Source organism: Cygnus atratus, chromosome 4 (genome assembly GCF_013377495.2).
Source record: "Cygnus atratus isolate AKBS03 ecotype Queensland, Australia chromosome 4, CAtr_DNAZoo_HiC_assembly, whole genome shotgun sequence".
Lineage (NCBI taxonomy): Eukaryota > Metazoa > Chordata > Aves > Anseriformes > Anatidae > Cygnus > Cygnus atratus.
Window position 1 is genome coordinate 69,085,103 of NC_066365.1, and position 26,272 is coordinate 69,111,374.

The following is a 26,272-nucleotide window of genomic DNA, read 5'->3' on the forward strand; positions in this document are numbered from 1 at the left end:
GGTGTGATCAAAATACCTGCTCTTGCTTTTTGGGTGGATTCAGTGAAAGCTGATTAACCTTGGGCAACAGGCCCCCGCAGCGTGTGGGCGTGCATCTACTTAAGCACCCAAGCCACAGCCTAGACTTTGTGATCCAAGGAAGAAGGTACGCTAAGTGTGGATGTCCTGCATGGTAAGAAAATGTGGAATAAACCCTATTTGCTGAATACCTTCTTTGGCTGAATTATGGCAGTGGCTGCTTCTCTCAATTTTAGAGTGCTGTGGAAGATTTTTGTGGGGTTTTTTGCTTTTTTTTTTTCCTACCAGAAACTCTTCATGCTCACAGATGCCATTTCTATGGTCTAGTTTATTCTGTGATATAACATGAGGACTTACTTTCAATATTGAGTTATAAGGACATGCGTGGCTGGCCTTGTTCCAGCTTTATGTATGGCCTTGTGACATGGCTCTGCTACACTTGCCTGCACTTGTACAGTGCCAGGCATAGTCTGAGGTTTTTCTCTCCTGTGTCAGATCGACCTTATCGAATAGATGGGAAGGAAATTCTGTTCCAGGTCAACTGCTCTGTTAAAACACTTGCGACAAAGCTTTGCGAATAGGTTGAGATGCACATTTTGCTTATTTCGTAGGGCATTTGCTCTGTGAAGGATTTCTTGGCACCCAAAAGAGCGACTCACTAATCCATTTTGCATGGGTGAAGATGTGCCAGGTTGCCTTGTTGTCCTGAGAATGGCCTATTCAGAATGAGACCCATCTATTTTAAGTCATCTGTGTCACTAGACATTTTGGGAAGCATAGCTGGCTTAGGCAAGTAGTTGTCTTTTTTAAAATGTCTAGGATTCCATTCTAATACCAAGTCTCATGATTTTAAGACCTGGACTAATGACTCAGATACTGTCCTAAAGCTGTCCAGTATTCCTGACAGCTTCTGATTGAGCTCTGACATGTTTTAGGTTCTTTTCTCACACTTTAGGCTCATGTTTTGGGCTCTCTTCTCACAGTTCCCGTGCACTCAGGTGTGCATGTATGTGTTCTGAGAGCAGGAAAGGAAAAATAAGACAAGAAGCATAACTTCTGATTGTTCCAAAGTAGAAGAGGTAACTTTGTTTTCAGAACCTGCTGTGTTTCAAGATACCTGCATTGTACTGGACCTGGGAAGATTCCTCCAGCTAGCTTTAAGAGCTTGGTTTCTGGGTAGTATTCACTATGAAAATGTCTGCTTCTTCCTGGTATTTATTCATATTGTCTTTCATGAAGGAGGTAGGTGGTGGGCATGCACTCGGAGTTACTGCAGGAGAATCTGACATCTTCAACTTCAAAGTTCAGGGGTTTAATAATCCCTATGAGACACTAAAAAATAAAAATAAAATACAGGCAATGTGCTGGAGAGTCTTTAGTTGCTGATGAGTGAGTGATCCTTCTTGACTTGGTAAATGCCATTGGTGTCTTAGCCATATCTAATACTGGAGAGCTGCTTGGAAAACACTTTGGATAACTGCACTTTCTCTTTGCCTTGAGACTTCTGTTTATTTCATTAAATCATATTTTTTTTCTTTTTTATTCTGCTTTAAAGCAGCTGACCAATGTGTTTAATTCTTCTTTTTTGCCCTAGAGTACTAGATGGGTTTAACCTGCATCCTTAACACTGACTATACATAGGAGACTGACACTGGTCCATTCTGGAGTCCTACACATCACATTTGACGACCTCCCCTTTTTAACTAATGGGGACTAATTGAAGAAATAAATACTTAGTGCTGTTTGGGAGCAGTACTGCTGAATTCAGTTCATGTACTGTCATGCCTTTGCTCGGATAAACTCAGATCTGCAGTAGCATACCTTTCCTTTGGCTATTTTCACTGTTTCTAATTCCCTCTAAATCCAGAAGATAAATATTTTTAAAGGAAGAGTTTTGAGGTATTTGACTGTAATAACCCATTGCTTGGATTCCTTCACCCTCTGTTCTGTGGGTTTTGTTCTTCCATCTGCACAACAGATTATGAAGGTTTCTGCTGGTGCAGTTTAGGAGATCACACTGCCGTTTTGTGGTTAAGATGCTTTTAGTCTTGACTGAAATGTGGTGATGTCTTCGCTCTTCAAAGCTGTGGTGCCATCATGTGGCCATTTGGTCAGGCACAGGTTTTAATCTGTGTTCAGGGCACAAAAAGCACTTGTGTATGTGCCTTGGGGAGTGCTGGTGGTTTTGCCTTGCTTCTCTTTCCTACTTGTGTAGATGTGTCCTGGCTCCCCTCTAGGCACAAGGTAGGTGTCAAGGTCCATGAGCAGCACAACATGGCAGAACTGCTTCCCTCCCCCTGAAATGAAGGAAATTCCTGGTGGCTGCCTTTCTGCTCGTCAAGGTCACAATCTGCCTAGAACTGCTGAGGAGTCTGAGTCTGGTCGTGCTCCTTTAGCAAAGGCTCCTTAGGAAGCTCATCCATTGCCTATGCTCATAATGATCTTGCAGGTAAGTTACTGAATGGCCTTCAGAGGACAAATTGTATTTACATTGCTGAATCACAGACTTTTGATGGGTCATTGACCTGAAAAGCTCTGAGTTCCTGTGCTGTTTTATGAGAGTTGAATTGTATACCAGGGGCTGGAAGAACCCTGTATCTGAAGGGGGGTTCTGCATTCCCAGTTGCTTCCCAATCCAGCAGACAGGCATAGGGTTTCCTGTGGGTGTCAGGAATTTACAAGTGCCTTTTCCCCTGTGAAAGAGGGAGCACTGGCCAGAAGGTACCATCTCTGTATGCAGCCACAGTGTAGTATGACTGTAAAATGCCCACAGGCTTGAAGAAAACCAGTTTTCCAAGAAAAACACTTGTCTGAAGCCAGCTTGCACTCCATAGCCTCCTATCTGCTTATCTTGCTCTTTCCCAGGCAATAGATGCGGCAGGATGTCCCCCAGGTACTGGCTCAGTGATAGGGTGCAAAGCAGGAATGCGCTGCCACAGGACTGTAGCTGTAGTCAACAGCTAGATGTGGTTCACCAAGGGCCATAACTTCCCCTGGCCTACTGGAAATAGCATGATTTTGTAGTAGCTTGGAGTGTGACGATTGTTTGGCACTGGAGCAAGTGCCTATTAGGGCTCAGACCCTGGCTGTGAAGTGGAGGATAGTTATGAAAAGAGCCTAAGAATACCAGAATAAAGTGATGTTTCTGCTCTTATCCGCCAGCAGTTAACACAATTCCTGACCTTGGAGGTGCACCCAGTGACAGTTACCACTTGCAGACTGACTGATGTGTCTGTCTGCTCTCAGATCGTGCATTCCTCTCCTCTTCATGGTCCTCACTATAGGTCGGACCTCACCTGGGGCTTCACCCCACAGCACTTACTGGTGCATCCCAGCGTGGCCTGGATGGTGCCAGCCGATGCTGCTCACACTTGACTGATGTTTGAGAGATGTTCTCCCTGCTCAGGGTTTCTTGTTTAATAAACAAGCAGCCTGCAAACAAATAAGTACAAACAAATAAGTAACTTGGATATCTAACACCAAAGGGACTTGCAGTCACTTGGTGATGGGTGGCAGTGGGCACAAACTGCTGGCTTGTTTGAGCAGCAGGCCCTGTTCCTGGGAGAAACACCACCGCAGCTGCCTCTGCCCTATGAGGAGCCAGCAAAGCCTTGAAAACCCCAGGGTGAGGGTAGTACCTGGTGCATCTGGGGACATGAGGTTCACCACCTCTGGAAGAGCAACTGAACTGACAAGAAGAGGGCCCTGTGCCAGCCTGGGGCGTTGCTTTTGATCGGCCATGGCGCGGTTCTTTATTTATTCCCTGCGAACCAACCAGCACAGGCATTTAATCTCAGTGGCGACCAGCCAGGGCAGGCCAGAAGCTTATAAATTAACCAATTTGTACTTCCTTGCCCTGAAGTTGCATCAGCCCCTGTCTGAAGAGTGTTTTAAACTTGCCTGGTTGTTGAAGCAACCGAGGGAAGCAACCTGCCTTCCCTCCTGCCATGCTCAGGGGGCTCAGCTGAGCAGGGGGTTTTGAGGGGCATGGGAAGGGCTCGTAGGTGAGGGCAACCTGTCCCAATGCCTGACTGTTCTTTCTGAGAAGAAATGTCTCCTAATTTCCAAGCTGAACCTCCCCTGGCACAACTTGAGGCCATTCCCTCTACTCCTATCACTGGTTACAGGTCCTGTCAGGAGCAGAAGAACAGGTACCACAGAAATCCCTCACTGAAGAGGCTCTGTGCTTCTCTGTGCAGTGGGACTGCACCAACAGCGACCACTTCCAAAGCTTCCATCTCACAACCTCCCAGCCTACACAACGTGGGAGAACACCCTGCACATGGCGTGTGGGCTGTGTGTGATGCAAACCCACCTGGGCCCTGGTGAAGAGCGCTTGGGGTTTGGGTCAGAGCTCACAAAGCTCAGCTTGTGCTTTGCTCTGGGTGGCTGCTGCAGCTCAAGGGCCCGAGTCATGCAGGTTGCGCCTCCTTCAGCCAAGTCTCTGTGGCTGTAATCTTGTGGCAAAGAGCGTGGGTAGGATTTACCTTGGGAACGATGCACAAACAATTAAAAGGGAAGGAAGATGAGGCACAAACAGTGAGCAGAATAGCCCCTGGTACACACGTGGAAGACGGGATGGGGCCTCACCTCAAAACCATCATCAGGATCAGTGACTTAGATCCTGATGGCAACAACCTGACACATCACGTTGGGGGGCGAGTGGTGGTGGTGTGCTCCGAGCTCACCAGGGCAGGGCTTTGGTTGCAGGGTGGCTCGTCTCTGTTGAAACGGGAGCTGCTTTGAACTGGGGGTTCTTCCCAGGCTGTTTTTCTTCTTGCGGGAAATCCTGGGTGTCTAAAAATGAAATCATTTTGCTCCAGGGAGATCACGGGGGCCTGGCCAGCAGCCAGGCACGGCTCTGCCTGTTCCTCTTCCCTTAGCCCGACGTGTTTCTGTATGCCATGAGAAGAGGGGAAGGCCTGCAGGTCTGCTCAACTTTTACTTTGCATCTCACCTGGAGGAGGCCAGCAATGCCTCAGCAAGCCCTGCTGCTGTCCCCGAGTATAAACCCCTCTTTGTCGAGGGGAGGCTGATCTCCCTGAGCCGCATGATCAGCATCAGCTGACAGCGCTGGGCACGGACCGGGGCGGGATAAGCAGTTAACTGTGGGAGATCAGCTGCTGGGCCTGCCCCTCGACCAGCTCCGTTGTTCCTCGGGGGAAAAATGAGCGCCTGGCCCTCTCCTCTGCTCTGGAGCTTGGCCACGGCGTGTCTGACAGGTGAGGCCTCCTGGGGCTGGGTGACATGGTGACACACGGTGACACCGTGCCACCGCGGGGCTTTGCCACCACAGGGTGGGCAGAGGGCAGAGCGAGGGAGGGAGGTGCTGGAAACAGCTTTAAAGATGCACAGTGCTGAAAGCATAAATATAAAAACTTGCTTTTTAAAGAAAAAAGAGGGGGGAGGGCTAGTTGCTGTGCAAATTGAGGAGTTGCAGTGGCCTTTGCATGGCCTTACCTTAAACCCAGAGGAACAGGATGCCCCAGCATGTTCGCTTTCATGAGGTGTTTTTGGTAACTGGGACTCCTTAAGAGTCTGAATATTTTCGTAGTTGAGCCTTTGTCTGCTGCTTCCCTTGCTCTCCTCCTCCTGCACTGCTTTACTGTCAAATAACCGCGTTCTTATAACTGATGCTTTGGCAGTGTGGGATCCCCAGAACTTGTGCTTGGGGCTTCAGCCCAGGTTTCTTGCAGGGCATGTCTGGCCATGTGAAACTTGGAAAATTCCTTGGGGCACGGTGCTGCCCTGCGACCTTCCCGTTCCTGCAGTCCACCAGTGCTGTGGTGAGGGGCTGGTGGGGGCCCACAGTCACCTGCCTTGTTGGGGCAGGAACCCACCAGCTCTGCCAGAATGGCTTGTGTTTCACAGAGCTCCTTGGCTCCTTCCCATCTGAGCACCAGGCAGCCCTCCTCTTGAAATTAAATTGGGGAAACTCACCGTTTCAGAAGCCTGTTACTCAGCTGTTGAATTCACCAAAGATTATCTTCATGTAGATAACTACGGCTTGGTTGTGTGTGGCTTGAAGGATTAGTTCCTCCCAAATAGCAGACTGTGCTGTTGTGCAAGGCTGGAAAGGAAAACTAAGGGGCTGTCCGTCCTATTTCTCCATTTTGTGAGTTCTCAGCCAGCGTCCATGCGCCTGCAGGTCAGCGGGTTGCACGTCCTATAAATCAGGAAGGGCTAGCTCTGTCGTCAAGGGTTCAGTAACCTTCCTTCCGTGACATCCTCAAGGTTTTTTGAATAAAACACCGTGCCAAGTTGTCACAAAAAGACATCCCTCATGTGTACTTTTGTTGATTCAACGTCTTAAAAAAATTGTCTATAGAAAGCAGAATTGCTGTTCCCTGCTGTAAACATGTGGACACTGTAAGCGTGGAGAGAAAACTGTTTGGAGAGCTGAGCAGGTTGGTTGAATATTGCTTTTTTCGTACCTGTGATGCTGTAACTGGTAAAACCAAACATTACCTTTTTTTTTTGGTCTAGATGCTCAAAACTACTTTTTTCCAGCATTTTTTCCAACTTTTTTCTTCCAGAAGTTGTTTAAACAGCTTTATGAAGTGCTGGCCACTGAAGGCTATTGATGGCTACTGATGTTTTGTAATGATTATTAATTATTTAATATTATTTAATGATTATTCTAGTAACATGTTATGAAAAGACAACTTTCACTAAAATAATCCATCTTAATAGTACCACCACTTAACAGCAGAGCCAACCAAACAGTGAAAGCTTATGAGAAAGTAACATTCAACTAAAATATCTAGCCTTTAAAAAACAAAACCAGAAGTGCTTTAGCTGTGTGCAATCCAAAATACTGAAATCCACTGCAGAGTCTCTGGCAGATGAGCGTTTGGGACAGGCTGCTGTGCAGGAGATCACGTGTTGTGGTCCTTCTGAGAACTTTTCCTGGGAGAACTTTATGGTGCCCTCGAACTGCTTCTAGTGTTTACTTTGAGATTAGGTTAATAAAGATTTGGGCTGACTCGGCTCGCTGCCAGACAGGAGAAAAGAGAAGCAGACTGACTTCAGCCCTTAAGGCAGGGGAGGGGAATCGCCTGTCTCTGGTCAAAGCATGGCCAAGAGCTGCATAGGCCAGTGCTGGTGTCTCTTGGATGTTGATCTTGGACAAACAAGTAAAGGAAAAAAACCTTCACTGTTAAATTCAGTGGTTCTGTTTTGGGAGATAGAGCCAGAAAACGTGGGCAGTGGCCCAGACAGCTGCCTTTCTCAGGAGTTGTAGAAAGACTGGGTCTTCTGAAATGTTGAGTACAAAGCGGTCAGTATACGCTTAGGAAGGAGCACTTTGAAGAGGTTGTTTCCTTGTGATCACAGCTTCATAAGGACTCTTTTATTCACTGTCCTGTTTTTGCCATAGAAACCTAAGTGGTGTTGCTAGCCAGCTACATCTGCATGTTGCTGCTTATGCTGGGGCAGCGCTAAGCACCAGTACCCACGGTGCCCAGCATCATGTGGGCAGACACAGCCCAAAGAGTGAGAAGTCAAAGGCTTGAGGAGAAGAGCTCAAAGGAGTTGGCTAGGGAAGGACCTTGCAGCGACCCATGCGTCCACAACCCCTTGGTGACCACACTGTCACCACCGTGTGGTGTGGCCCCTCCAAGCTCTCGTTCCTCACCTGCATCTTGCCGTTGGGTGTCAGCTGCGCTCTCTTGTCTCCATCAACCTCCTAAAGCAGCTTCTTAAAAATAGTCTTTTTGTTTTCCCCGTGGAGGCCACCTGATTTCAGCAGCGCCCTTGCTGTGGTGGCTGAAGGAGTCCAAACCTTGCGTGGTGGGGAGTGACAGTTCCGGGAATGCGCTGCTGGGTCCTGAGTCACCCTTTTGGTCCTGAAATAAAAACTGATGTAACTTACAGCTCTTATGTGACGCACTCCAGAAACAGCTTAATTGCCTGCTGAGTTTGATGCCTTATTATAATCTCTATTCCTGGCAATTTAACAAATCTTTTACTTTCAGAGCTACTTATTTTTTTCCCAACTGCCTCTAAGAGAGTGGCTGGACATGTCTGCGAGCCTCTGTCTTCCAGTAATTAACAAGTGTTATTAAAAGAATGGAAGGGGTGCGTGTGTGCCCTTGAACTGCTTATACCACGCATTAGCACTTTGTCATAAGAGGGCAGGTGAGAGGAAAAAAGCAACGCGCAGCCATAGGTGCAGACTGATGCCTTACAAAGTTGCACGTTTTCAGAAGCTGCAGTTATTCGGCGGAGGAAATCCCTGCCCTGAATTCCCGATCCAAGCTGATGTGAGTGCTGTGGTGGCATGAATGGGCTGGTTTTGTTTTGCTTTGTTTGCTTAGCACGGCACTGCTAAATGAAAACCGACCTGCTCGTTCCCTTTTGTTTAGCTTTATGGGTTTTTCCTCCGTTCTGAGACTGGAAAGCATCCATTTCCCATGGTCATGTGCTGAGAGATTGCTGTCAGCAGCAGACACCAGTTCAGTCTATTATGGATTGAAGCAAATAACTTGAACTGCAGTAATACCCCGGTTCTCTGAAAATTACGGCTTTTTGGCTAAGAATCACCACTGCTCTCACAGGGGAGGGATTCTGGACTCGAAGCAAGTCTCTGCCCATAGGCAGGTTCCCTTTGGGTTGCCAGATGCATCTCCAGAACAGCATCAAAGAAGTCATGGGTTTGGGATTTTTCTTTCTTGATCCCTTTAACCAAGATGGGATGAAACAGGCAGCTACTTGACAAGCATCTTAAATCAGATTGTTGTGGGATCTCAGGGTGAGCTGCCTTCAGCAGCTGCCCCTAGCAAAACCAAATGTTTTGGGCAATTCTCACAACCCCTTATCTACGAGTGTCAGAGCGCCTCAACGTGGGACTTGGATGATCTTATGGGTTTTTTCCAATCTACATGGTTCTAGGACTCTAATGCACATGCTTGATAAGTCTCTTGTGTGCTGGTGATGCTCAGATGCTGCCAATGATGCTTCTATATTGCTCTGTAATGGAACATAGCAGAAGGCAGTTTCTGGACATCAAACAGGGACTTGTGGGTTAAGCAGTTATTAAAAACCTAATGGGAAGCCTACATTAATGGGAGAACAGTAATTTCACCACTAATGATGTTCTTTTTCCTTTTCTTAGGTATTGCTTTAGGCCAGCTGACCACTACCCAAGTCCCTATTGCATCAACCCCGGTGCCTCCCAGTGCCACCATGACCCATGCCTCCACACCCCCAGCTCCTGGCGGTGTGACCACCACCACAGACCTCGTCACGGCCACAGCTGTGCCGTCAGCAGACCCTGGAACAACAATGCTCGCTCCGGCCCTGCCCACCACCCTGCCAGTGACCGCGCTCACCTCTGGGATCGTGACCACCTCTCACGCATCCACCAGTGCCTCGGCCACCCCTCCAGATGTCACCACGTCTCCTGGAGATCCACCAACAGCTCCGTCCCTCACCACCTCTGTGCCCTCCAACTGCAGCAGAGTGAACGTGACGGCATGTGCCCCTTGCTCCCCAGGGACATTTCCCAGCGATGGTAAGAGTTTGTGCTTGCCCCAGCTCTCCTGGGCTAGGTGGAAAAGTGAGTGGTCAAGAGAGGTGAGAGCAGCACGTGGTGTTGGGGGCTTGGATGGGGAGCAGGCATGGGAGTGAACTTGTTGTATCTTTCTGAAGTTAAAGATGTGGACACAGCTGGCCTTGTGCTGTTGGTCTTCCCAATGTTTCCCCAGCAGGATGGAGAAGTGGTGGGATTGCAACCACGAAGTGTAACACAAGGGCAACCTCATTTACCAGCAGGAGGATGCTTTTTTTGACATACAGGGCCAAATACAAGAAAAGTCTCAAACTTTTCTCAAACTCTCTAGTGGTTGAATGGGAATGAATGCCTGCTACAGAAACAGCCTTTTCCCTTGGGCTTGAGAAACCACCCAGACAACTTCTGTTGCAGTAAAGAGTGCATGACGTTACTTTATTCAGAAGTTCTTCGCATGTTGCAAGGTGTTTGCTTTTTCAATGCCCCCCCCCAAAAAAAAAAAAATTATAAAAAAAAAAAAGCAAAACAAACCCTAAAATGCAAGCCATGCACTTCCCCCACTGCTGGGCTCTTTCAGAGAGAGGAATGAGCAGACCTGATGCTCTAGGGTAAATCTGCAGAGGACAGGAGGCAATTCCCATCACCCTTGCGTGCAGGATGTGCCTCCGCAGGACTTTGTCTTGCCCGTGCTTTACCCCTGCAGTGCCAAGGACTGGTTGCTGCAAGAAGTGGGATGGTGGATCTGACGTGTGCCGTTGCAGTAAATCCCACACGACTGTTCTGCGTAGCTCAGATTTGCTTTGTGGAGCAAAGACTGCTAGAGCTTATGTCTGGTGGGAATACTGCCTTGCCTGTGCTCAAAGAAAAGCTGTTTCTACTTACGGCAGATTCTCTGCTCTCGGGGTTTTCTGCTTCAGTTCTGCTTTCCACAAATGTAAATTTGTTAAGGAATCAAAAGGAAGTGTGTTTTTTTCTTTTTGTGTGGTGGTGGGAAACAAGGAAAACCCTCCTCTCCCCTCAAACTGAAAGAGGAAAAAGCAGTCTTGGTCTTCTCACCAGAAGTCCACGTTGACAGAATTGAGACCATTGTCTTAGGGCTGTTCTCCTGATCACTAATGGAGCACAGCAGCGTCACTAGCATAAATATTACCATTTTCTACCCCCTAAGATTGTCTTGCTGGAGGAGCTGGATCCAAACATACGCATTCATTGCCGTGCCCCATGCTGACAAGCCCAGGGGCTGTACTGGGTGTTGAAGTTGAGTCTCACAGTCCTGATCCTCACCCCTCTGTCCCTTTCAGATGCCTGGAGCTGCTCGTGCTGCACGGGGGGCTCGTGCACAGATGCTGGTGCCTGCGTTCCCTGCCCGGTGGGGCACTACCAGCCCGCGTGGGGACAGCAGAGGTGCCTGCCGTGTCCGCGGGGACACTACGCCAAGTAGGTGACCCAGGGTGGTGGACGAGGCTGGTGGCATGGAGTAGGCACCTTCTCCCTCAAAACCCTTCCCAGCCTGCCAAAACTCTTCCCGTGGGCTATGGGAAAGGGCTGCGGGGGTTGTTTCCCAGTGGACCTGCTTAGTGCTGCTAAATCTTTCTTACCAGGAGCCTCTGGTGGTGTTGTGCTTGTGCGGAGGGCTTCTCGGTGTCCAGCTCTCTGGTGGCCCCTCATGTTTCAGAAGTCTTAGGGGGAATGGAGGTCTGCCATCAGTTAGGGACAATGTTTGGGACTTAAGTGGGGGGATCTTTAGCATGGACGTGGTGCTTTTCTCTTGGGTGCCTCAGGCAAACAGCTTCATTCCTGTGCTTTGCACAACTCCTTCCTCACACGTTTCCCTTTCTCCAAGGGATCATGTAACAGGCCTGGGGCCTGGCCCTCTGCTGTGGCCTGGCCTGGCCTGCAGCCACTTCTAGCCCCTCGGGGGTACAGGTGGCCTGCAGGGAGTGGATCTGTCCCAGGCCTTTGGAAAGGTGGCTGAAAGGAGGAGGGGAAGAGCAGGGAGGGAGCCGTGGCAGCCCCAGTGGCATTGCTTCCAGTTTTTGTGGTACTGGGAGTTCTCCCACTGTCCCCAGGCCGCAAGCGGCTCTGGCTGACACAGAGCCCTGTACTGGTTTGGTTTAAGCCAAGTATTTGCTTCCTTTTTTTCCTCCACAAATCTTGCTCAGCCCTGAGGTTTCCAAAGGGATTAAAGAGCGTGTCCTTGTTTTCCTCCAAAACATCGCCGCGTACGTTAACAAATTCTTAAGCCCACATGCTCGTTGTTGGGGATTTGGCTCTATCTGTAATGCATGCACCAGATTTCCTCCTTCTCTGCCTTTTCCATTTTCCTTCCCATCCTCCTGGAGGCCTGATGTGTTACATCCCTGTTCCCACAGTCCCTGTTGTTTAAGGTCAGGACTCCCACACACCAGTGCCTGTGGTTGAGCTCCCTTTTCGACTCTGTGACCTCTCAGCAGTGGAGCAGCTCCTCTTAAAACAGACAATGGGAGCTGAACACCATCAAGCACCTTCCCAATTCAGACCAACCTGCCTGGAGTGTGGATTTGACTGACTCTAAACCTTTTTTTTTTTTTTTTTAAAGCCTGGCTAAAATTTATATTTCAAGGCCCAGAACTCAGAATCGGAACCTTTCCCTACAGCTGGTATAAAGATATTTCTATATAGCTAGTATTAATAATAGTTGATTTTTTTATTCCTGGACCCTTACCATTCAGGCAATTTCAGGTTGTTATTTTTCTGCCTGAACTCCCTCATTGAAATTTCCCTACTTCTAGACTTGTTAGTGGGGAAAAAAAGAGCCGTGTTCCACTGTCTCAAGCAGAGAGGAGCCCCAATGAGTGAAAATCATGCTAACCTCTGCTCGGTCCCCCCCAGCGCCACGAGGAGCACCGCGTGCTCGCCCTGCCCGCCCGGCCATTACGCGAACGAGTCTGGGGCCGCAGCCTGCAGAGCGTGCCAGAAAGGTAAAGTTTGGGTTTGGTTCATATTCAGCCCAGATGAGCTCGCATCAGACTGTGCAAGGCTCTTTTGTGGGGCCAGACGCAATCACCAGGTAACTTAAAAGCGCTGAAGAATAAACAGGTTATTTTGTTCAGGCCAAAAATAGAATAGCAGATCTCATCTCGTACTGTTATTGATGTTTTTATTAAAAAGGAAAAAAACAGGTCTCAGACCAAGTCACGTTCCTGTTTTCAACAAGCTAATACTAATACTGCAAGGAAAGCCTATTCTTGAAAGCCAGGAAATAAATTTTATGAAATTTGGTTATAGCACAAGGAGCGAGGGGGAGTCAAGAAAGGAAAGCATTTCTCCTATTTTCAATGGAAAAAAAAATAGTCTAAAACATTGTGATGTGGTGTTCGTTCTTTTTTTTGTTTTGTTTTGTTAGGCTGTCTCCTGCAGTTTGAATATTAAATGTAACACTCCCCTTACCTCCCAGACATCGCAAGCTGGGTTTTCAGCAAGCTCCTTTTAGTACCTGGACGTATGCAACGCGAGCCTGGTACAGCATGTTCGCAGACAGCGTGACAACATGTTCAGAAGGGGCCAGCGTTTACTTATGCAAAAGCCTAATTAACACATGCAGCGCAGCAGCTATTCGGTATACAAATTAAGAGCTCCTTCTACATGCACAAGTAGTTTCTTGAAAATCCGTGCACAAAACTTCTCAGCTCACACCTCAATCTTGGCTATCATTTGGGGAGTTTGGGAGGAAAAAAGCGTTTTAGGCAGCAGTTGGAGACTGTCATTGGTGACAATGGTGCAGTATGTCACTGCCTTCACTTGGCAAATTGTTCAGTGTGCTAGACCACAGGAGGAGTCCACGAACGTGGCCCCCATATCATGCAGTTATCGGTTTTAAAAGATGCATTTTCCTTGCAGGGTGAGGGAGGAGGCTTTGCTTTCTTCCTGCCCATCTGTAGCCCACAGAACTTGTTTCTGTGCCTCCTGTCCTCCTCCCTACCATGCTGGGGGGAGTCCATTTCATAGAATCACAGAATGGTTTGGGTTGGAAGGGACTTTAAAGCCCATTCAGTTTCCAGCCCCCTGCCATGGGCAGGGACACCTCCCAGCAGCCCAGGCTGGCCAAAGCCCCATCCAGCCTGGCCTTGAACACCTCCAGGGATGGGGCATCCACAGCTTCTCTGGGCAGCCTGTGCCAGTGCCTCACCGCCCTCATTTCTTTGTGTGTAATGTGGAGATGAGCAACTGTCTGACAAAGTGGGGACAGGGATGGTGGAGGAAAGATCCTGAAAACGTGCTCTTTCTTGTCTTCCAGGTTATTTTAGCTCCCAGCAAAATGCAGCTTTTTGTCTGCCTTGCCTGCCTGGATCGTTTTGCAAGTAAGAAATCCCTGCATGAGCTTGGGGACCGGGAGGGGTGGCATATCTGGTAGCAGCCACTGAGCTCTGAAAGCCAAAGTGCTGGCCAGAGGGGCATCCCCGTGGCGCCCAGCTGGTGCTGAGCAGAGGGGTTGTATGATGGGGGGAACATCCTGACAGCTGTGTTACCCAGAGTGAAGAACAAGTGGGCTGTTGGCTTGTGTGTCCTGGGATCAGTTGGGTGCAGGTTTTGTAGCCAAAGCGGATGAGCCCATGTCACTCACTTGACCCATGTGCCGCAGCAGATCTTGGCTGAACTTTGAGTAAATTCCCACAGGAATGGACTCTGGGTCTTATGTAGCTGCATGGCGGGTCTGTTGCTCCTAAATCCCTTCAGCACCCATCGAGCAGCTCCACCCGAGTTTGCTAGGGAGCAGCAACAGCTGGGACGCCGAGTTCTGACTTGTTTCATGCAAACTAGCAACCAAGGAGAAGACAGAAATGCCATCATGTGCCTGACCCTAATTAGACATACTGGGGGAAACCACATTGGAGAGAACCACAGCTGCCTACAGAATGGCAAAAGCTGGTAGACTGCTGGTTTTCATATAAAAGCAGGCGTCGGTGGGTCGGCTTGATTTCAAAGCGCTGGTCATATGGTGTTGTCTTGCTCCATTCCTCTCCTCAGCACCTCCAGCTGCACGGCATGTCTGGCCTGTCCCGGTGGGCACGAGGCTCTGCGCGAGGCAGCCGAGGCGTGCGCGCCGTGCCAGGCAGGTGGGTAGCGCGGTGGAGGGCTGCGGTCACAGGTGGTGAACAACTTTGGTGCATTGCACGGCTTTGGGCAGTGCAAGGAAGCAGGTCGTGTGTGACTTCAGCAGCAGAAGGGAGGATTTCTTCCCAAAACTTTTGTCCTTTGACCCAGAGGGCATCTCTCCCTGCCATCGTGAGTGCCCCAGCTGATGTCTGTGGAGCAGAGAGCTGCTGCTGCAGCAATGGAAAGGTGCTGGGAGGGGGGTCTATTTTTTGGCCCTTGCTAGTGTGCCAGGATGTGCTGTGCCAAATCTTCCTGCTCCTGTGGTTAATGCTGGGCTGCAGAGCGCTGCTGCCAGCCTGCACCATGGAGGGAGCACCGGGGATGCTGCAGTCACACACGCTTTAATCATGCAAAGCAGCATTAATCGCTCTGAGACCCGTGACTTTCCTGACCTGTCATTTCCTCAGAGCTTAGGAAACTGAGCTGTGTGTTAAACTTTGCTTGGCAAGTTTCAAACAGCTGGAAAAGGTGTTTGAATCCCAAATTAGAGGGGATGAAATGCTGCTGACCTCCAGCTCCAACCTTCCCTCTGCTTTAAAGCCACAGCTCAGCACTGAACCCAGCTCCCACTGCACTCCTACTCAAACGTACTGCTTCCAGATCTGAAACCAGGTGTCATTTGGTCCCTTTCCCTGCGTTTATTCTCCCTTCCCTGCCCCTTTGCCACCCAGCAAGGACCAAAGTCCAGGCTCAGCTTTTGTCATGCACATCAAGTATTTCATGCTCTTTCTCCCTGTGGCTTTGAAAGCAAACTCATCCATATGCAACTTGCAAAGGCCCCAGGGTCTAGTCCCAGATCTTAATTTTGTGCTTGTTTGCTACTTAGGTATGTTCAAAGGTCCCGGTGACACCGCGTGCAAGCTCTGCGAGCCAGGAGAATACCAATTGCTGCAGGGCCAGGAGAGCTGTGACCTGTGCCCAGAGAACCACTACTGCCCCGTGAGTCTCCTTGGGCTGCTTTGGCAGCCTGGCTTAACAAATACAAATGTCCTGTGACGAGCTAATGCACTTTTAATTAACACCATTTTTAGCTGAGCCTATTTCCTTTTCTTAAATACAGATAGAGCCCTGACAGAGGGAGCCGGTTGCAATTATGACACCAGGAGCCTGGCTTTGTTCCACCCTTGGAGCTGCCTGGCCTCGGTGGGCTGTCAGGGGACAGTCAGAGGATGGGGTATCCATTAACTAGGCTGTTTGGCCTGTGGACTGGCTGTATAATTGTCACCGTCTCTCTTCACCCTACTCTAAGTAACACCACAGGGCCTGGCAGGCTGAGATGAATGACAGCAGGTTCATTTTTTATTTTTATTTTTTATTCCCAGTGCTGAAGTGCACCACCCATTCACACTCGCCATCAATACCATTCAGGATGGTGTTGGTGTCTCCCAGCTGTTTGCAGCACTGTCTGCTGGTGGGGAGGGGGCAGCCCTTGCCCCAGCCCCCTTGGTATCAGCACAGCCCCCAGCCCACACACACAAAAGCCCACAGGCACCACAGCCGATAGCCCTTTGGTGGACAGAGGGGTGCAGTCACCTGCTAGGCAGGCACACAGGTGGCTCCACCTCAGCTCCTGAGGGCAAGGAAAGGAGAAGCAGCAGCACCACCAGCACCTGATGCTGGTGATGTTGCAGTTTCAGGTGGCTGGCTGCTAGTTCTGCCTCTGCCCCAGTTTGTGTCCACCAAGGGCTCCATGTGGGAGCTCAAGTCACTTCTAATCTCTCTTCTGAGCCAGCAAGGCAGTGAGTACCTTATAAAGCAGGTTTTCACAGCGTGCCCCAGGCCTAGAAGCTCTCATCATGTTGTGCATGGGGCAGAGGCAACGCTTACCCTACTGCTGCTTTCCCTGTTGGCTGCTGCTGCTGAGGAACTTGCTTTTTCTCTCCGTTAGAGCCCAGACGTGAAACCAACCAAGTGCCCTCCTGATGCCTTCTGCCCCGCGGGCAGCACAGAGCCGCAGTACTGCATGGAGGCCTTCCTCTACAAGGTGGGCAGCTCCTGCCAGCTGGCGCCGCTGGCCATCGTCCTCCTGGCCCTTCTCTCAGCAGGTGAGCATCGTCTTCTCTAGCCTCGGGTTGTGCCAGCAATAGGCTCTGGGTGGTGTACGTTACAGTTCCTGAAACCTGGGTTTCTAGTAAAGGTCTTTCTGGTTGCTCATCCCTTTAAAAGGAAGCAGTGAGCTGGTGTGCCTTCTGTTGCCATCAAAAGTGGCTGCGGAGCTCAAAGCCATCCCACTGCCCCATATTCCTTAATTTCCCCATATCCTTATAGCACAGTGACCTATGGTGTCACAAATATGAAGTCAGTGCTGGAACCAGACTGCAGTAACATGGTGAACAGGCTGAGTGTGGTTTAAACGCATGAGCCACCCTTTAACATGGGCTTCTCACCCTGCACAACTTCTCATTTTCATGTACTGCTCTCTATGCAAATGGTAGTCCTTTCCCCGTTTGTAAGTAGGGATATTGCTGAATATTAAGTAGGGATGCACAGCTAGTGAGATAATGAATGTTTGTTGTTTGTCCTTGGGAAGCAGCAGTGTGTAGAGCCTCCAAAACAGGAATATCTTGGCTGCCCAGACGTAGGAAAATGGATGATTTCCTCCCATGTATGAGACTTCACGTTTCCTAAAAGCATCCCCTCTGCTCCTGGGGTATTTTTCCAGACAAAGACCATCCATTCAGTGCAGTGACTGGGGGAAGCAGACAGTGGCATGGAAAACAGGCACCTGCTGTAATTAGCTCATTCGAGGGGGCCAGGCAGGAAACCAGCAGGTGGATGAGTGCTCCATGAGGGAGCTACACCAGGAATGTTTGTCCCACAATGATGAGTAGGCATTTGTAATCTTAACAAAGGGAAAAAATAAGAGTTGTGTAGTTTTAAATCAATTGTTACCTCTGATTAAACTTTCCCCCAAACTTTGTGATGCAAATTGAGCAACCGTTACTGACTGTGAAAAGATCAAGCGGAGCAAGCTGGAAGAGGGATGTTCAAGCTGAGGCTGATCTGTGTGCAGGGATGTGAAAAGAAATCCCCATGTTAAATGCTGCTTCCTCTACCAGCTTTTTTGCCACAGTGTTTTCATCACCTCCTGGTAGTCTAAGGCATTAAAGCCACCTACCCCTGAGTTTCTGTGCTTGAAGCCCAACAGTTATGTGCCTTCTGAACACGCATCCTCCACTGTGGCTCACTGCTGTTAAAAGGCAGAGGAGAGATCAAGAAGATGCATTACTCCCTGCTACGAACAAAAAAGAGCAGAGCTTCAACAACAAAGCAGCATTAGCTGCTCCTATCAAAGTCCTCTCTTGGCACATGAGGACTACATGGATATAAGGAGGAGAAAATCACTTCACTATGCAGGGACACTGCCCAGAGGCTGTGGGGGCTCCGTGGGGATCTCCAAGAGCCGCCTGGACATGGGGCTGAGACCCCAGCTCAGGGTGGCCCTGCTGGGGCAGGGCTCGGAGCAGAAGGCCCCAGAAGTCCCTGCCAGCCTCGGCCATCCTGTGAGGCTGTGAAAAGGGCAGCAGAGGCCTGGGGAGCTATGGGGCTCCTCCTCAGTAGGAGTGGATGAGGGTCCTTCTCAGCTGGGACTTGGAACCACACGACGGCTCCCGCACCTCGGGAGCCTGGATTCCGCTGTGCCAGGCTACGGTCCAAAAATCTGCCCAGACAGATGCCATCTGAAGCAAGTATTAATTAGAAAAAGTAGATTAAAATGAAACATATGAAAAGCCTACCCATGCAGGAACAATGTCCAATTAACCAGCATTTCTGACAAACGAGGCTGAGGGTCACAGAACAACATTCCTTAGTCAAGTCCTACATGGCAAAGTGTTTGCTAAGAATAGGGGCAAAAGAAACAGCCCACGCTGGAACCTGCGAGCATTTCACGGCTGGGCTAACAGATCAATTGTTTACAGATTGTCTGCTCACACTACCTAAATTTGGATGTATTTGTCTGGACATATTGCATCACAGCGACAGATTTGTGCTCTTCTGTTAAGATCAGTTTTCCTTGATTATGCTTATGCCAGAAACAAACAAAAAAAAATGTCACAGTACTTGAGATTTGCCAATTACTTCCATGTCTATGCCCAACCTAAAAGTAATTTTTTCTGACAGTCCTGATCTCAGTCTAGACTCAAAGTTAATCTAGGTCAGTTACTTCTTGTGCTTCATTATAAGCACTGCACAGAGCAAATGCATCTCTCAACAAGGTCTTTCAGAAGGGTGGCACAAGTGCAACAAGTCTGCATTGATAAGATGCCAGGTGGGTAATGACAGTGCCACAGAGCAGAGAGTACTGAGGAATAGAAAAACAAGTAACAGTTATTTCATTAAAACCCGCTGCCATTCTCTGTGGCTTTCAGAGTAAAGCTGAAATGCTAAAGCTGAGTTGTTACAGCTAGCCAAATCTTTTTTGTGCCCAAGCATAGGAGGAGAAAAAACTTCATTTACTGTAAGATAATACAGCAGTCAAAAAGCACTAGAACAAACCTCACCTGACACTTTTCCCTTCTCATCTGAAAATTAACCATAATTATGTTCCAGGTGGAATCTTTACCATCTTTGTGATAATACTGAAAAGAAGGCACGAATCTAGCAAGAACTCTTTGAAGTCCCTGCTGCTACCAAGAAAATCGGGGTGGCACACAACGTATGGCGTGATGGAGCACACAGAGCCGGTGTATGCTGGCTGGTAGCAGAGGAATTGCTAACGGCAAGCACGTGTGTGCATATGTGAAAATGTTTAACAATCACCAACCCATTTCTATATAGCCAAAATAAGTGCAGAAAAATACGAATCGAATAATTTTCAGCTGTGGCTACTTGTGCTAATCAATTCAGCTGAGTGATATTTGAAAACAGGCTGAACAGCACAAGTCTCCCCCTTTAATTCTGGGCTTCACTTACAAATAAAGTTTTCTCCTTTTCTTTAGAGGGGAAAAAAAACAAAATTCCCCTTTCAGCAGTCAGCTCAACAACCTGAGCAAAGACTGACTGCTCCAGTTATCAAGGTTTCCACAGCACAATTGTTTCCACCTAAGTAGGAACTAAGATGAATGTATTCCTTTAAAGAATATGCACATGTATTTACTTATTTACCTTTCTCAAAACTTTACCATTACTTTAAGGAAGGACAAAATAAGGAAAAGGATCCCAAAGCTTTCCCCTTCCTCTCAGCTGTGGGAAAACACATGCAACAGACCTAATGGTTGATTCCTGGACAAATACACCCCTTCTGTTTCCTGCTGCAGTTTCTAATGCAGCGCTTCATCCTACAGAAGCAATGACAAACTTTGGGCAAACCTCGCAGAAATTTTCTTTCTTAGCCAAGCCACACAGGTAAGACATGAAACTGCACGAAGTCCTTTGGGGTGCAACTCCTGACGCCAAACTGTCTCTGGTGCAGGCAGCCCAAGTGACCATCCCGGCTGGCTACACAGATGTGATTTGTATTTTACAGCAACAATTTAAAGTCATGTAGGTGTTGTGTGGCTGGCTACCTCTTCTCTTTTTAAAACTGGTGTCTGCTGTATTTTCCCTATTATGTTCTTTCTCATTACATTTTCCGTTCTGCACCTTGTCCTCATTGCCATTTGATCTCTGCAGCCTAGCAGGCAGTCAGAAACGCCCATCAGCTGTAATGGGGTCAGCTTCAACAGCTCCCTTCTCCCTTGTTGCCTCCCTTCTCCTAGAGTGAAATTCATTCACAGACCAGGTGCACTGCAAAACCCCACACCGAACAGCCAGCTGTGACACGCCGTGCTTCATCAGCTCTGAGAGCCCCAGTAAAAGCAGTACTTACTATTAAAAGAGCTAGGCTTTGAAATGAGTGTGCGTGGAGGTGGCAGCAGGTGTTACTTCTCACTTCAGTCTTTTCCCTGGGCTAAGGCAGCAGCAGTCAGCTGAAGGAACGCAGCTGGCAGGGGGTTAAGTGGTTGCTGCCCTCCCCTGCTCATTCTCCTCACCCCAGGGGAGGTTCCTGTGCTTTTTAATAAAAAGGAAAAGAAAAAAAAAATCACTTCTCTGCTCTCTTTTGGCTATGTCAGATGAATAAATGAACTGGAAGAGAGGTGTCATTCCTTGTGGGCAGCAGGAATGCAGACAGTAAACCTGCCACCTGGATCATCAGCAGCAGGGACAGGATCTCTAAACCATATGTCAAGCTCAATCCCATCCCACCTTGTTATCCTTCCCCTGAGGATTGCCCAAGCCCCTTTCTGCCCTAGAACCATCCCTCAACCTCGTTTTTGTCCACCTGCTCCCAAGACCCATTTCTCAATGAAGAGAGAGAAGTGGTTACTCTTGGTTACCTCCTGTCTTCACTCTTCAGCCCCTTCTCCCGCTCTCCTCCTCACTCCCAGCTACTTGCTTGAAATCCGATGTCCCTTAGGGCTTCCCCAGCTCTAGGAAATGGCAGCAGTGACCACCTGGGGACAGGATGGGGGTCTCCTCCTCATGGCTTATGTGCTGTGGTCCACAGGGGCTGCGGGAAATGATGCCTACAACCCTCTTCTGTTCTCCAGCCCCAAGAGCTTGGGGATGGGGTGTGCATGGCCATCAGGGCTTTCCCCAGGAGCAACAAAAGGGTGCAGATGTGATAGCACAGTACCAGGTTGTCTCAGCAGAACAGTAATCCAAAGCACATTTTTTGGTGTGTTCCTAAAGACAGACAGCTGCTGGCACACACGGAGATTTCACCCACAAGGCAAACCAGACCCAAACTAAAGTCTGGCTGAAAAGGAAAAGCGTAGTTGAATTCAAACCTGGCCCAACAGGACAGCAGCAGTGACAGCCAACTGAGCCCAGACCTGGTGGGACTGTGTGACTGCAGCTCGAGATAGTGCAAGTCTCCAAAATTAGGAGCAACAGAAAACAGCACTGTAACAGGAAAAACTGGACTGCAAAAAGTGTCAATATTTATATGATAAGCGATGCCGTGGAAACAAGCCAAAGCACAATCATCACCAGTTCCACATAAGCTTTAAGTATTATTTCCAGCGAGTCTCTTAGGAAATCCTGGAGTGCAACTAACTTATCACTATGAAAGAAGAACATCCAGTTCTCTCACTGCCAAACCATACTTGCAGATCATATACTTGACTAAAAATAATTAAAAAATTTTTAAAAAGCTGCGAATACTTCTTTTCCCCAAAAAAGAATTAGCAATATCTCTTAAATAACTAAGAATAAATTTTAATATTTAATAAGACACTGAAGTTTCTCAAGCAGTCAGACATGGAATAATGTGACTCAACAACGTGGAAAAATTGCATTAATATGTCTCTCAAGGTATTCTGCTTCTCAAAGTAATTCAAATTAAAAAAGCCCCTAAAAATTGACCATAAACACAACGCTACAGAACAAAACAGACATTTAATTTGATTATTCTTCCTAGACTGTAAGCAAATTCATCTAACATATTCAAAAGAAAATTGTTTCCATGCTTGCTCACGTGATGAAGGAACAACAAATTTTGAATTTGCCTATTACATACCAGCTTTGACAAGTCTGCTGGAAAAGGAAAGACATCTTTCTATTTCTATGGGTAAGACAAATTACATAATTTAATGCCACATAATATACCATACTTAGGTGTTACTTAGATGAATTTATAACAGGAAATCTTTAAGCTGTTGATGCTAAGAAGTATTGAGTTGCATCATGAGAAAGCTCAATTTTTCTAAGATTGTATTTGAACAGTGGGAAAAGGAAAATAGTGAAACAACTTTTCTTTTGCTGTCTGTTTAAAACAATACTTCAGTCTCTTTTCCCAGTGCTGCGGAGTAAGGTATAGAAGCCTTCATTAAAAAACACCCTTCCTGAATCAGACGCTAAAATTCTCCCAGATCACCTTCTGAGTGACCGAGCTGAGCTCGTAGGGTCAGTACATATCAAGGAAGAACATGGTCCACATTTCTTTTAAAGATCAATCTCCGAAGTATGTAATCAGCAGAAGGAACAAAGTCCTAGTAACTCAAAAGCAAACCTCTAGTTTGGAGTCTTTTTGTCTGCGGTGCAAGCCTTCGTTGGCCCAAGGAGCTTAGTAACAAAGAGTAGAGAAGAGGTAGAAGGAAGCAGAAAGTCAAACAGCCACTCGCTAAGATCTGTTTGTGTAAATTTAACATTATGAAAGGAATGCTGAGAGCGATTGCTTTGAACACTGACGTCTTTATTTACCCACAGACAGATACAAAATGGGTGGCTGTACTGCATCCTGCCGTACTAAATGTGCTTGTGACCCCACCTGCACGGAAGGCGGGGAGTTGTAGGCTCCGCGACCGATCTGAAAACTGATGGTGTTTCTGCAACAGTGCCAATCAATAACTATTTGAGCTGATGGCTTCTGGAAGTGGGTATCTGCCTATTAGGACTTTGGGCATAACTGTTCCAGGGTGCCAGAGCTGTTATACCTATGTATGAAGAGAAAAAGCAATAAAACGACTAAAAATTTAACAAATTATAAAAGCAGTGGAATGTAAAGGTAAGATTTTATAATAACTTATTTAAAGGTATTCTTATAAAGCCTTCCTTACATGGTATAGTATTCAAACAAATAATGGTCCCAATGACATAAAATTCCTTCATTTTGTTTAAAAGTGATGAGGAAAATCTTTCTACTTTACTACCTGATTTCACTTTCCTCCCCTCAAAAAGCAATAGCAATGTACATTACACAATTTTTTGGTTTTGATTTTAAGCACAGGCCTATGCTTCAGTCTTGGTATTACAAATATCTATAGCAGAGGAAAAGTTTCCTCTCAAACTCAATTAAGAAATCTTCATTTTCTTCCTTGAGTGCAAGGCTTGGTATACCAGTTTTAGAATACAAATATGTAACACTTTCCCCCTACTTCGAACTGTGCTATTTTTCTCATAATTACTTGGGGAAAATAAAAACCAACATCTTCCAACAGTGTTTATACAATGGATTAAAAGAACAAAGCAGTTGTTTGGTTACAAAATAGAAATTAAAAGAGTTCAGGACAGGGCAAAGCTACATTTAAAACCTGTTTCAGTTAATATCTCCTAATAAAAACCAAAGTTTTAAGTGTTGGGAACAAATGGGGATTTCAGTTAATTTCAACTAAATCTGCAGTCAAATCCTGAAAAAATACGTTTGGAAAGAAACATACACTTTTAAGATATAGCAAGGCTTCAGTTTCAAAAGGGCTACACAGAGTTTCTGCACTAGTAAAGGCAAACTAAGCTAGAACATACACAAATCCTAAATGGACATGAAGGCGCACATTGTGTTTACATAGGCTAGATAACAATGGCACAAGTCAAAACTTACTTGTAACGCTGCCTAATCACACACCAATGACGTGCACTGGGAAGAAAACAGGTAAAGACATTTTTCTCTACCATTTTTTCCTAGTTCTAACATTATTTCCATTAAAACTAAATCTTGTGTATTCATCTCACTGCACTGTGAGAACCTACCGGGAGCAAAGCATTCAAAACAGCTTTGCTGACAAAACACGGTGGCGATAAGACAGTCAAGAGCAGAGCTCCTAAAAAAAGTAAAGAATGATTTCAAACAGTCTGCCAAGTCAAGTAGCCAGTTTTACATAAACTGCATAAAAAGGAACAGAGTTGGGCTAAATTTCACACCAAAATTGTTCCTTACATGCTTCTTCAAAAATATACTTCACTTTTAATTAGTTGTTTTGATAACTTAGTTTTTGGACTTCAGTAGCTAGTCAAGTTTCACCTTCTGTTTCAGGGTTTCATTCCTGGTTTTCTCTTTTGTTCCTTGTTGGGCATTTTTTGCATTGCCACAAAGTTGCAATGCTTGGAGTCCAAGCATTCCAAAGAAATGTTTGCCTCTGCATTTTACTTGACATTAAGGAAAAACTCATTTTTTTTCCAGATAATAGGTTTTGTATGATTTGTTTCTATTAAGACACAAAAATCACAGAGTATTGGGCCTAGAATGCAAGATGATATCCCTCTAAATCCAGACTTGTACAGCTCTGCAAGATCAAGTCAAGTTTTGCTGGAATGAAATACAGGAAAAAACAGTACAGAAAAAAATCTCTTACAATGTAAAATTTCCCCTCTCTGGTACAGGGTGTGCCTTTCCCACCATGCACTGTATTTCTTGGTGGAAAAATATTTTTTAAAAAAATGGTTGTTAAAGAATCATTGGAAAGCAATTTTATAGGAGTACAAACAAATTGTTTTGTGTGTGGTGACAGCGAGATACGCACCTGGATCGTGAATGGCATTCAAGCACTTGCTCTAAAACACACAAGGCAAGCAAATCTCATTGGGACCACGGACCAAGCTATTTCTTACTTTAAAGGACTCAAGCTAATAACTTCTTTCAAGGATATACTATTTTAAACATCTGTTGGTTGACAAATACTATCTTAAAACCTATGTTTACGCCTACCTGGTTTGCTTTTAACCTACCTCCAATCTGAAAGAATATTGGAGGGAACCTTTTACATTCGTAACAATTCAAGTGTAACTGTAATGCTGAGTAATAAGTTTGGTTTGTCCTGAAATTTTCTGAACTATGCAGTTCGTTATCAGTGCAGAAGCAGCAGAAGACTGCTGTGGTTGGCTCAGTGGATTTATAAAAAAAATAATAAAACAAAACAAAAAAATCCCCCCCACGTAACCTTTACAGAATATATGTAAAATTGTGTCCTTCCCTGGTCATATTCACAACTTATCTACAAGATAGTGTTGGCAGTAGAAACTGCAGTCCATGACTATTTGCATTCAGCTCTCATCCATCTGTTCCTCTGCTTTCTCTTAGGCTTCAACTTGTTCAGTTTTTTGCGGGGTTTCTCAGTCTTCTGAGTTTCAACAGAATCCACCCCAAGAACATGTTCAGAGCAGCATAACTGTCCATTCAACGTAGAATTTAGTACTGTCCCATCTTGGTGTTCCTTGCAGAAAGAATTTGGGCAGAAGTGGCAGAAAGAAACAGAAGGCTTGCCACAAACATCACAGTGGTGCCAAGGACACTCCCACTTTCCTGTGACCAAAACCAAAGAACAAATTACTAGGGAGTAAAAAAGGTCACAGTCTTTTAAAGAAGCTTTGTCTTTTAGCATCTGAACAATGCACAACTTCTTTCAGAGACAGATGAGACAGGAACTTGTATGGCTAGTCTCAAAAATAAAAAATCATAATTCTAAATCTCAACTGACAACAATAAGTAATGGACTTGACTTTAATTTCATTTAAATGCAGCAATGAACTCCAGATAGAAGAAATTATTCAGGCTTTATTCCATAGCATTTTACAGAACTTGCAAGCTGGTAGAATACTCAATATCTAGTCATCTGCTGCCTACCATTACAACGCTCACCTGTTTGTTGCAGGTTTTGCTCAGGGATAGCCAATGTGCTTCATTTACAGAAATTCTTATGCCAGCACATTTTACCAGTCATCCTTTTACTTGTTTCTGGGATAACAGGCTTTGCCTGCAGAACCAGGTAGCTCCAGTAGTACCTGGAACTGCAACCTGATGTCTACTGCCCTTAAAGTTTTCCTACTCGTCTTATTCCAGATGCCGCTGGTATTCTTCTGGCTTGAACTCAACTGGCTTCATATGCATTTCTGAGATATAATCAGCTTTTC

The 26,272-nt window shown here is 46.7% G+C and overlaps 2 protein-coding genes across 5 annotated transcripts in view; one reads left to right on the plus strand and one right to left on the minus strand.

Moving 5' to 3' along the window:
- The first annotated feature begins 5,000 nt into the window (after positions 1-5,000).
- On the plus strand, positions 5,001-20,192 carry LOC118248410 (tumor necrosis factor receptor superfamily member 9-like). Of its 2 annotated transcripts, none has more exons than XM_035547323.2 (9): positions 5,001-5,240; positions 9,134-9,532; positions 10,831-10,966; positions 12,401-12,489; positions 13,806-13,869; positions 14,537-14,625; positions 15,492-15,604; positions 16,554-16,710; positions 19,217-20,192. In XM_035547323.2, the coding sequence occupies exons 1-9, from the start codon at positions 5,186-5,188 to the stop codon at positions 19,366-19,368; spliced, it is 1,254 nt and encodes a 417-aa protein (XP_035403216.1). In that variant the 5' UTR covers positions 5,001-5,185; the 3' UTR covers positions 19,369-20,192. The 2 variants fall into 2 exon arrangements, with proteins under 2 accessions (XP_035403216.1, XP_035403218.1); XM_035547325.2 differs by lacking the exon at positions 5,001-5,240 and adding an exon at positions 8,163-8,282.
- Positions 20,193-22,820: 2,628 nt separating this feature from the next.
- The window catches only part of NSD2 (nuclear receptor binding SET domain protein 2), a 107,360-nt gene continuing 103,908 nt past the window's right edge, over positions 22,821-26,272 (minus strand). For 2 of the 3 annotated variants that reach the window (XM_035547319.1, XM_035547318.1), the window contains exon 23: positions 22,821-25,664. In XM_035547319.1, the coding sequence (XP_035403212.1) occupies positions 25,396-25,664 (269 nt within the window). In that variant the 3' untranslated portion in view covers positions 22,821-25,395. The remainder of the gene's footprint in view (positions 25,665-26,272) is intronic. The other variant, XM_035547320.2, reaches the window with a different exon arrangement.